Source organism: Tenrec ecaudatus, chromosome 10, assembly GCF_050624435.1.
Source record: "Tenrec ecaudatus isolate mTenEca1 chromosome 10, mTenEca1.hap1, whole genome shotgun sequence".
Taxonomy (NCBI): domain Eukaryota; kingdom Metazoa; phylum Chordata; class Mammalia; order Afrosoricida; family Tenrecidae; genus Tenrec; species Tenrec ecaudatus.
The window spans coordinates 99,152,570-99,164,888 of NC_134539.1; the positions used below are offsets into that span (position 1 = coordinate 99,152,570).

General features: G+C 40.7%; 1 protein-coding gene across 4 annotated transcripts in view; it reads left to right on the forward strand.

Annotated features, from left to right (window-relative positions):
* The window catches only part of ADPRM (ADP-ribose/CDP-alcohol diphosphatase, manganese dependent), a 13,130-nt gene extending 8,964 nt beyond the window's left edge, over positions 1-4,166 (forward strand). For all 4 annotated transcript variants that reach the window (XM_075561060.1, XM_075561061.1, XM_075561063.1 and 1 more), the window contains 2 exons: positions 566-682; positions 3,815-4,166. In XM_075561060.1, coding sequence (XP_075417175.1) covers positions 566-682; positions 3,815-4,104 — 407 coding nt within the window. In that variant the 3' untranslated portion in view covers positions 4,105-4,166. The remainder of the gene's footprint in view (positions 1-565; positions 683-3,814) is intronic.
* The last annotated feature ends 8,153 nt before the right edge of the window (positions 4,167-12,319 follow it).

The window sequence follows — 12,319 nt, forward strand, 5'->3', positions numbered from 1 at the left end:
CCATCTGTGGAAAGAACTGGGGCAGAGTGTGGCAGCCCAGTAGCCCAGTGGTTAAGCACTCTGTTGCTAACCTAAAGGTCAGCAGTTCAAATCTACCAGCTCCATGGGAGGAAGATGGACAGTCTGCTTCCAAAAAGATTACACCCTTGGAAGCACTAAGAGGCAGTTCTGCGCCATTGTACAGGGAAGCTATAGGTCAGAATTGACCGGGGGCAGTTAGCTTAAACAATTGTCAAGTCCCTGACAGGCCTGTGGTATTTTTAAAGAACATAGATGATCTGAGGGAGTAGACATGGAGCTAGGTCCTTGTTGGCACAGGAAGGAAGCTGTATTTTATTTAAAATATATGGAATGGGAAGCGGCAGAATGTCATTTCTAGGACTAAGGTCAATCATGGTCTATATATTGCTTTAAAACTCCTATAATTTCTTATCATAAGCTATTTGGTCTTTAATACAAGGTTTCTGCCAATCCCACCAAGGGAAGAGTCCATGTGGCTCAGCCTGACTGGAAAAGAGGGGAAGAAATGGGATTTGGTGGGTGTGACTTTCTCAGTCTATTTCAGGTCTGTCTGAACCCCAGTTTGTCCAGTTTAATGGAGGATTCAGCCAAGAACAACTGAGCTGGCTGAATGAAGTTCTTACGTTCTCGGACACAAACCAAGAAAAAGTGGTGATTGTGAGTAAGTACTTCAATAACGAATCTGATTACACCAGCCAGCATTTTAGGGAATGAGAAAAGTTAGGTCTTCTTAATTATATTGTGATGTCCCCTTTCTATAACATGGATGCTTAATGAGAATTTTTATTGAGAAACATCCTGAATTTCAGATTACCATTTAAGGTTGACTCATTAAAGCATTGTAAAGTAACAAGAACATCTTGCCGTGCGTTATCCCTACTCCATCTGCACATTTTGTTTGCTTTATATTACGTATGAGTAGTGAATTTAAAAATGGTATTTACATAAAAGCATCATTTAATAGTATCAACTATTTAAGTAAGCCAGAAGACTCCAGTAACTGTGTTAGAAGGCTTAAATTGACCTTTTATGATTCAAAGTAGAATTTTCCCAAACAACATCAACTAATGTACTGATTTTTAAATCAAAAATTCCATTCAAGCCCAACTCAAGCACTGAGGCTTAGGAACTTTGCCACCACTCAGCTAACCACTGCTGAGGTAGATGGGGAACCCGCATCAGCAGGGAGGAGGGCCACGGGCTCAGCCACCAGGGAGCACATTCTGCTTTCTAACTGTCTACAGTAAGTCTGTGGAGAATGGAGATGTGTGTTGTTTTCATGCAGACTCGTGTTTGGATGACATAGTGCCAGCAGAGATTATAGGATTCCGAGGTGCTAATATATAGATATACACACACACACACACACACACACACACACACACATACTCTGACTTCAGTGGTATATATGTAGTTTGGGCCTGAGGTGAAAGCCAGGGTTCTACATCTCATGTGGCATAATGGGTGAGCAGAGTCACAGGGACTGGCTGCCATCCTGACCTCTGTTTACATGAGGGGGCTTCAGAAATTCATGGAAAATTCTAGACTCTTTTGATTTCACTTTGCCATGAACTTTTGGAAGCCCCTCATGTAAGCTCTAGGAACCTCTGGGCTAAGTTTGTCTCAGTGTCGCAGAAAATGCAGTCATCCTTGTGAAATGAATTAGAGAGAATGGCAAGACTCTTCAGGTGGTGGATAATGTAACATTATGTTTCTGTGTTTAAATGCGGTTTTTATGTATTAATCTTGAAATCATAGCGGAAAGATATACAGATGGAGTTGGAATGTTTCTGCTGTCTTTGGAATATTAAATGTCATGCAAAGTTTGCAAAATATCAGGGTCCCTCCCCAATTATTGGAATGTATGTACACTATTTGGTTCTGACAGAGGATCTCAAAAACTTATATGTTGCTTTTTAGTTTGCCACCTCTAGGCCCTGACCATTTACTTTAGAAAATACTAGAGCAAAAAGCAGCATAGGCATCATGTAGCCAAACCCTCGTGTTTAAAGTTAAGGGACCAGAGATTGAGCCCCATAGCTACACTCCTGCAGCCACTGACAGAAGTGAGCCTCGAATCTGTATTTTATCCCTACTCATCCCCCTTCCCACTCGAGCTCATATTCTCCCCTTGTATTTTTTTCTGTTGTCAGAGCACCTTCCCATGTAAGTATCTCTTCTGTTCTGTCTCCCATTTGTTTGTAAGTTAAGAAACTGGATCATTAACAATTGATTGTGTGAGGTTTCCTTGTAGCAAAGTTTACAATATGTTTTAGAAATGTTCGCAATTTATGCTTGATTTTTTTTTCGATTTATTGGGGGATCCTAGAGCTCTTATCACAATCCATGCATACGATGTGCTTGCTTTTTAAACTATCCACTTGCTATGCAGACGCCAGGTTGCCTCCTTCCTAAGTTTCAGTTATGTAATTGGAAGGATAGAATTACAATGAACAAAACTGAGGGATGTTACAGAAGAAGAGAGCTTTGAAGGGAGGAGTTCACAGTTGGATATATTCCGTTTTAGAAGCCTATAATTTAAATATCAGATCCCTAGTGGGACAGTAGATTAGGCATTGGGCTACTAACTACAAGGTCAGCGATTCAAGTCTACCGGCTGCTCCGTGGGAGGAAGATGAGGGTGTCTGCTTCTTTTAAGATTTACAATCTTGGACACTCCGTAAAAGGTCATTGTGGATTAGAATATACTTGATTAGCGTGGTATCAGACATCAGAAGCCTCTTAGACACGAGCAGAGATGCTGAGTAGACAGCTTAGACAGGCTGATCTGAAATTCAGTATGGAAATTGGATTAGATCTCTAAATGTGGGAGTGGAAAGAGGGTCGGTGATCTGTGAAGCTATGTCAAGCACTAAGGGGAGATCACCCAGGCATTAAGCGTGAAAAGACAGGCGAAAAGTCCAAGGGCCTTCTTGATAGCACAACTGGGGAGATGAGGTGAAACCAGCAAAGGAGATTGAGAATTAGGGGCCATTGACTTCAATGGAAAACCAGGAGAGCCTGGTATCATGGCATCCAAGTGTTTTAAGGAGGAGCGAGCGACGAACTGTCCCGTGCTGCAGAGGCCTGACCCCTGAGTCCAATAGTGGCTTCTAGGTCCTGGGGAGTTCCAGAGCCCCTTGGGACTCTCAGCTCTTCTTGCAACCGGAAGGGTGGTCGTAGATGTGTGACTAGTAAGACATTTTGACTCTTTCTCTTGCTTCACTGGTCTGTAAGCTGCTGATGTTTTTCAAACTTAGGTTACACACTAATAGTAAGCAAATTCATGCTTAAATTAGAAATAGTAGAAAAAAGAAAAGGGGTTTATTGGGCAGAAGCAAAGACCAGTGAGCTGCAGAACCTGTCCTTTGGAGTGGAGACGGAGGCCTGAGATGTATGTGGGCATCAGGAATTAAAGGTGTCTTGACTGTGCCTGCACATATTTACTATGGTCCTAGAATCAACATGCCTTCTCATCTCACGTGCAGTGGACATCACTAGCTCCATGTCACGGAGATGTTTTGAAGAAGAACCTATTTAAAGAGGCGTGAACCATCTCCAAGGCACCAAGTCTATAAATGACATACAATCGTGGCCTCTTCCCTAACCTGCTCTTTTCTTTACTCTGACATCTTTCTAGACACATAACATGCTTATCTGAGAAAGTCCGTGAGGTTGGGTTCCATCTGGACATTGGAGTAACAGCGTACAATTGTTTTCTGAATACTGGCTTTAGCTATTTGATGGAAGTGCCCTTCATGAATTGTTTCCAAACTCTCTTTGTCTCTAACAGGCCATCTTCCCGTCTACCCAGAATCCTCTGACAGCGTGTGCCTTGCGTGGAATTACAGAGATGCCCTCAGTGTCATCTGGTCCCACAAGTGTGTGGTGTGCTTCTTCGCGGGGCACACTCACGATGGTGGGTATGCAAAAGATCCTTTTGGCGTGCATCACATCAGTCTGGAAGGGGTCATTGAAACAGCGCCGGACAGCCAAGCTTTTGGCACGGTTCATGTCTATCCCGATAAAATGCTATTGGAAGGGAAAGGCAGAGTGCCAAACAGAATGATGAGTTACAAGTAAGAAACATCTTTCCATGTTCAGTCTAATGTGTTTTGTTTAATAAAACCTTTGTAAAAAGAGAATCACTTCGTTTTTGCATTTGCACTCTTCTACAAGACACCCCCCACCCAATAATTCTCAATCCCATTGCTTTATGTTTGTGCCTGCCTAAAAAATGGCTTCATTGTTCATAAACTGTTCTAAAATGTCACTCAAGACCCAGCTTACTGCCATCCAGTTGATGCCGACTCATAGTGAGCCTGTAGGATGGGGTAGAACTGCCCTTTGGGTTTCTGAAGCTGTGACTCTCTATGAAGGTAGAAAGCCTCGTCTTTCTCCCGGAGCGGGTGGTGGTTTCAAACGGCTGACCTTGTGGTTAGCAGCCCAGCGCGTTACCACTGTGCCGTCAGGGCTCCGCACTCTCTGCCATCAAGTCGATTTTGGATAATATGCCTATTGTTGAAATTAAGAAACAAAACGAACCAAGGGATTGAGGGGTTGGTGGTAAGTATAGTTCTTAGCAAGGACTTCATTTAGCTTTGCCTGTTGTTTAATTTTTTTAAAACAGATAATGTAGTCATGTCTTACCTATGTAACTTAAATAGTAAAACAATGAAATAAGCTCATGAAAACTTTTTCCTGTTCATCTGCTGTGTAAATAAACTTTGGACAATTTTTTTTGTCCAGAACACTTATCATATTGGGAGTTTTAGGTATATAGTCTTCTTTTGAAAATGAAAAAAATCATCAGCAACTGATTCACATCGCTTCCAAAGAGGTCATGTGCTCACCTGGTGGCTCTTACCAAAGCAGGGCCCGTGAACCACGGGAGGTGAATGAACTAGCCCTTGGCTCCCTTTAGAAGAGTCAGACATGTTTAAGTAGCTCAGTTGACACATACTAAAACTTACTTGCAGAACACATCCTAGATGGCAAATGGGAACTGTTCAAGTGAAGAAAACTTTGGCTCAAGCCTCAAACACAAAGAAATACTAGTCATCCTAAGTGTAAATGGTGATTACCAGGAGGTGATTACCAAGATTGCTGCTAGGGACCATTGAGTTGGCTCTGGCTGTGACGTGTGTTGTTCGGCTCTGTAGCCAACAGTATTGTGCGTGTGTACTAGAAGCACGTACGGTGGTTCTGACTGTACGGCTGCTGTAACAAATGACCTCGCAGTTACGTGTACAGTTTTGGAGAGCTGAGGTCCAACATCCGTTTCACTTGCCCAAAACCAAGGTGCCGGCAGGGCCGTACCTTCTTGGGAGGCTCTAGAGACGAATCTGTTTCCAAGCCTTTTTCAGCTTCTAGAGCTTTGTTCCTTTGCTCACGGGCCTTTTTCTCATTTTTAAAGCCAGCGGCTTATTGTTTGCTAGGTGCCACTGAGTGGCTCTAATTAACAGCAACCCAGTGACGACAGAGCAGAACACGGCCTAGTCCTGTCGCATCTGCAAGTCATTGAGCCTCTTGCTAACATGTCACTGTCTTGTTGAGAGTCTCTCTCTTTTTTTGCTGACTCTGTACCAAGCATAATGTCCTCCAGGGACTGGTCCCCCAAGATAAATGTTGAAAATATGTGAGGCAGAATCTTGGCATTTTCACACCTAAGGAACATTCTCGTACTTCAAAGACAGATTTGTTGGTTCCTCTGACGATCCCTGGTATATTCAATATTCTTCCCCAGTACCACAGTTTACAATGTTCAATTCTTCAGTCTGTACACATTGTCCAGCTTTGGCAGGCATGTGAGGTGACTGCAAATACTAGGGTTTGGGTCAGTGTACCACAGTCCTCAAGATGACCATCTTAAGCTGGGTTCTCTAAAGAAGCAAAACCAATGAGTCATATACATGTATGTATGTATGTATGTATGTATGTATGTATGTATGTATGTATGTATGTATGAGAGAGCGAGAAAGAAGATATTTACTCAAGGAAATGCCTGACCAGTTTTAAAGGCTGATGAGTCTCAGGTCCATGGGTCAGACATCAGTGTGACTTCCCCAAGTAGTGCAGCCTGCCAAGAAAAACTTTCCAAAACTGGATGCAGAGCTGATAGCCCCAAGATTGGCAAGTCATGGTAGACAGCTGTCTCACAATGTTGAGGCTGATGAAGCTGATCAACAGGTAAGAGGATGGGCTGTAGCTCACGTCTCCAGAAGTGGAGATTGGTGATGAAAGGTGGATGCAGGCTCAAGAGCTAGCAAAAAGCTAGCTAGCTACCTTTGCTAGAAAGGCCTTACGTGTTGAGCATGCTCCAGAACACGGATGAGAACATGCTAATATCTTTTACTTTTTTAAAAATAGTTTTATTGGCATATAACATATATCACAACTTAATCATTCAATCATACTGAGTTGTACAATCACCACAATCAATTTCAAAACATTTTCTTCTCATACTTGTTAGCTGCCCATTTCCCCTCAACTTTCCTTGCCGTGCCCCTAGGTGCCCCTAGGTAAATTATTAATCCAGTAAACTGTCTAGACTTACCTAACCTGGATTCATATACAAAACCAAAAAATAAATGACAAAACGGAGAAAAACCTCAATTGAAAAACAAGCAGAAAATAAAAACTGAAAAACAGTTTAAAGGGAAATCAAAAGACATTACATTTTGTCATCATCAACTTGACAGTGCTTTGTCTGACAGAGAGGCTATCCGCAGCCATGGACTGTGGTCACAGGGGCTTCACTGCAGGCTTAATCCGTGCGGGGATCCTGCAAATGGATTTTAGGCTTCCACCGTCACCCACCGCCTTCCTACAGTCCTGATGCCTCCTCATTCTTCAAGCTAGATGAAGTCCTTGACAACTTCACACGGGCTGGTGTACTTCTTCCATGTAGACTTAGTTAACACCTCACTTAAATGGCTGCTTGTTTTAAAACAAGTTTTTAAAACCCTAGATGCTATTCTGATAGCTGGGCACCTGGCTTCACATTTTGCTGTAGTACTCATTTCTTCAGTGATTTCTTTGTGAGGGTGAGTATCGAGATGGGTCATGTCATAAGAACTCATTGTTCTTAGAATGGGGCTGGAATTACATTTTAAACCCAATCCTTTCATGTATCCATAGTTTATATATGTCTCTTGTTCATTTTAGAGATATAATTTTATCATAGAGAACATCAGAAATCATCCTCCTGGGATATAACATGATTCTATTGATAGCATCATTAATTTAGCCATCTAATTTTTTTTCATTTTATTTTTCCACAAATTTTCTGGAGCTCCCTTGTATTTGGTGTAGCCCACACTCCCCAAAAACTCAACTTTCAACTGACGGGCTGCTCATGGTAGATCTCATTGTAGACACGATTACATTATATCAGATCTCATCATTGGGGATGACTACCTGTTGTAAGTGCTGTCAAGTCAGTTTCCACTCAATAGTGGCCCTATTTACAACAGAACAAAATAACAACCATTTCCTGTGACAGTCTCACAATTGTTATGTCCAAGTCGATCTTTGCAGCTACTTTGTAAGTCCATCTTCTCAAGGGTCTTTCTCTTTCACTGCCCCTCCTATGATGTTCTTTACCATGTATGGTGTTCTTTTCCAGGGACTGGTCTCTCCTGATAATGTGTCCAAAGTGCATGAGATGAAGCCTACCCATCCTTACTTTTAAGGATCATTCTCCCTGTACTTTTTCCAAGATAGATTTGTTGGTTCTTCTGGTGGCCCATGACACTTTCAAAATTCTTCACCAGCACCATGCATATGGACGATGGTGCTAGATGACTTCCTAATTACAGCAAAACCAGAGAGTCATAGCTGAGCCAAGTTGACACACAATCATAGCTCAGGTTGACACACAGAATCATGGCTGAGCCAGGTTAACATCACAGTGACATTTTTGCTTTTTAAGTTAAGGGTCTTTGGCAGTAGTTTTGCTCAATACAATAAATCCATTGGCTTGATTTCTTTTCTTTTTTTTTTTGGCTTGATTTCTTGACTGCTGCTTCCACGGATATTGATTGTAGATCCAAGCTAGATGACATCCTTGACAACTTCAATCTTTTCTCTCTATCATATAAAGTGATTTTCCTTGACATTGAGTTGTAATCCACAGTGAAGACTGTGGTCTGATTTTCCTCAGAAAGTACTTCAGGCCCTTCTTGATTTCGGCAAGCAAGATCATGTCATCTCCATATCTCAGGTTGTTAATGAGCCATCCTACAATCCTGGTGCCTCATTCTTCTGCACATAGCCCAGTTTCTTAGATTATGTGGACAGTAAACAGATTGCATAAAGGCGATCAAAGGGGAAAATGCTGAGGCACAACTTTCCTGATTTTAAACCACACAGTATCTTCTGGCTTCGTTTGAAAAAAAAAATGCACTCTGGTCTATGCACACATTTTGCATAAGTACAATGAATGTGTTCTGAAATTTCCGTTCTTTGAAATATTATCCATAATTTGTTATCCACATAGTCGAATGCTTCTGCAGAGTTATTAAAACACAATAAACATCTTTCTGGTATTCTTGGTTTGGCCAAGGGCCATCTGACATCAGCAATGGTATCTTTTATTCCATGTCCTCTTCTGAGTTCATCTCTTATAGTTTCCTGCTGCAGCTATTTCTAAGTGATCTTCAGCACAGTTTTACTTGGTTATGATATGTATTATGCTGTGTGATAATTTCCATATTCTGCTATATCACTTTTCCTTAGATGGTCACAAATGTGAATCTCTTTCAGTAAGTTGGCCTGGTAGCAATCTTCCAATTCTTTTCTGCCATAGAGGAGTGAGTGCTTCTGGCATTTCATTCATTTGTGGAACTATTTCAATTGATATTTCATCAGTTCCTAGAGCCTTGTGTTTTGCCAATGCTTTCCGTGAACTTGTACTTTGTCCTTCAGTACCATTGGTTCTTGACCATATGCCATCTCTTGAAGTGTTTGAATGTCAACCAATTCTTTTTGGTACATGACTCTTTATTCCTTACATCTTTTTTTCAATCTTCCCTGTGGAGGTCAATTTTTTTACCACAGAGCTCTTCAATATTGTAGTTAAAGAGTTGGATTTTTTCTAAAGTTCTTTCGGCCTGAGAAATGTTAAGCCTGCTCTTCTCTTTTGTTTTTTAATGAAAGGTCTTGCACACTTCATTTTGATTCTCTACTTTGTCTTCTTGAGGCACCACTGACATCTTTACAGCTCATTACTTCATCCTTTCTCCCATTTCCTTGGCTATTCTGGTCAACAGCAAGTTTCAGAACCTCCTTCAACCATTTTGGCCTCATCTTTCTTTCCTGTCTTTTTGAATGGCCATTTGCTTTATTCATGTATGATGTCCTTGATGCCACCCACATCTGGTCTTCAGTCATGCATATTCAATGAGTCACATCTGTTCTTGAGATGATTTCTCATTTCACATGGGATGTACTTATGGTCTTTGTCTTTTCTGGGTTTCTTTTCATTTCCTTCAGCTTCAACTTGAACTTTCAGATGAGCAATTGATGATCTGTAGTTGAACCCTGACCTAATTCTGCCTGATGCTTTTCCATAGTGTATTTCCATAGTTTTAGTCAACTTGATACCTGGGTATTCTATCTGGTGAGATTCAAATGTATGGTCCCATTTGTTGTTGTTGTTGTTTAAAGGCCTTTTTTTATGAATAAGTCCTGGGTCTTGAAAAATCCTGCCATGAGAGCTTCACCATCATTCCATCATCAAGGACATATTTTTCAGCTACCAACCCTCTGTCTCATTCCAATTGTCAGTAATTATAAATGCATCTTGATTGTATGTCTAACCCATTTCAGACTACAGAAGTTAGTAAAAATCTACAGTGTTTTCATATTTGGCATTAGTAGTTGGCCCTGACATTTGAATAATAGTCAAGTTATCTGGTCTTCCTGTAGTTGCATGGACATCATCCTGCCATTGTTAGCATTTTACTTCAGGGGAGAACCGGGAATTTCTTTTGTACAATGAACATAATGCTATGCCTCTTCAATTTGTCATCCCCTGAATAATAGACCATATGTTTGCCCAATTCATAACGGTCAATATAAGGACATTTCAGCTCACTAATGCTTAGGACATCAATATTTATGTATTCTATTTCATTTTTTAAAATCAAACTATTTTATTAGCGAATCCAGCTATCATATAATTCTATAGTTCAATCATGTAAAGCAGTGTTGTACAATCACTTCCACAGTCATTTTCAAAATATGTTCTTCCTTCCTGAGCTCCTTGATATCAGCTCCCTCTTATCCTGCCCCCCACCTCTCCCTCCATACCCCACAGGACCTCTTATTCTAGTTATTGTCTCTATAGATTCCCCTATCCTGGGATTTATATTCTGAAAAACATAGAAAATACATAACCGAGTCAAGAAGGCTACCAACAATGACAAAATGAAACAGAGAGAAACTTTTTAAGGAGTCTTCTGGTGTGGTTCGTCTAAGATGTTTGCTCATTCTCTTGGCAGACCGTAACATACTCAATATTTACCCCAACATCACCTTTTGAAGGCACCACTTCTGTCTTCCTTTCAACAAAAGTAATGACTCAGGGGAGTAGCAACTCTGGGAGTGTTGGAGAACAGCAGTTATTAAACGAACGGAATCATGGCTCATCATTCCGCTGCCTCTTACACATGTGAAAGCTGGAGAGTGAATACGGAAAGCCAGGGAAGAGCTGATGCATTTTCATTACAAGCATACTTGTGTCTACCTGGGTTAATGAGGTAAGACAAGAACCAGAATAGTGAGGGGAAGAAATACTAAAGAACTAGCGGATAGTTGTATGTTTTATCAATGCTATACAGCATCCTGGAATTAACATCCCTTCTGTGGCCCTTCTGTGAGGGACTGACCATACAATTTAGCAGTTTAACCATATTAAGAAGAGTTATGCAAGCATCACCACAATTTTAGAGACATTTCTTCTTTCTCATATGCATTGTTGTTAGCTCTCAATTTCCCCCAAATCTCCCCTTCCATGCCCCTAGTCTACTGTCTCTATAGATTTACTTATCCTGCATTTCTTATACTGAAAATCATACCAAACACAATAGGAAGCAAACAAACGAATAAAAGACCAACAACAATAATAAAACACAGAAAAAAACCCTGAATTAGGAAAGAAAGCAGAAAATATTTTAAAATGAGACAACTTTTAAATGGATCAAAAAGACTATCAAATGATAAGTTGTTTCATTTTTACATGACTCCATCTGTCATAATTGGCTTTATAATGCTCTTCTCTGATAGCAATTCTATTCATATCCCTGGACTAGGGTCAGAGAGGTTTCACAAGAGACTCAATTCATGTGGGAACCCTACAAATGGACATCGAGTTTCCATTGTCATCCGTAGCCTTCTGAAAACCAGGTGTTCAGAATTTATATATAGTTGCTTGTTTTAACACAAGCCTTTAAGATCCCAGATGCTATTCTTTCTGATAGCCAGGTATCATCTGATTTCTTCACCATACTTTCAATAGCACCCATATCTTCAGGGATAAGGAGCCCTTAGAGCATAGTGAGCTATGCATTGAGCTGCTGACCACAAGGTCAGCAGTTCCAATCTACCTGCCAGTGTACTGGAGAAAGATGAGGCTGTCTGATTCTCTAAAGATGAAAATATCTCATAAACCCAAAGGAGCAGTTCTCAACTCTGTCTTATAAGGTCACTGTGAGTTGGAATATACTGGATGACAATGAATTTGGTTTGAGGGCTATGCTGGGAAGAACCTTGGATGGTGAGCCAAGAGTTAGGATTTAATATGTCAGACAGTGAGTTGGCAGGGCTCTGTGAGCTAATTAGATTTGTGCTTCCATGTAGGTAATAGCTAATGATACTCAACAGAAGGATGAGAACAGAGAAAAAAAAGATGGGGGCAAGGGAGATGAAATATTTTGATACTAGAAGTATTATTGGCTAATAATGCTTAATTGAAATTTTAAAACTTCATTACTAAAGGCTTCATAAAGTGGTACTTTGCCAAAAGCTAGTATCTTCTATATGCTTGGTTCTGAAGATACAAAAGAGGTTAAGTATATTCACGGCAATTGCAGTCTGAAACAGGAGATGCTTATACAGGGAATGGAAAGTAACTTGAACATGATATAATTAGTGGAACTTAAAATGATGCATGGGTCAGGTTCTTTATGGAACTGCAGAGTCAGGTTCTTATTTTTAGTTCAATAGCCTGACACTAAATGTGCACTGGGATGTTCAAAATCTTTGAGTATATGCTATTGACCCCTAGGATAAATTT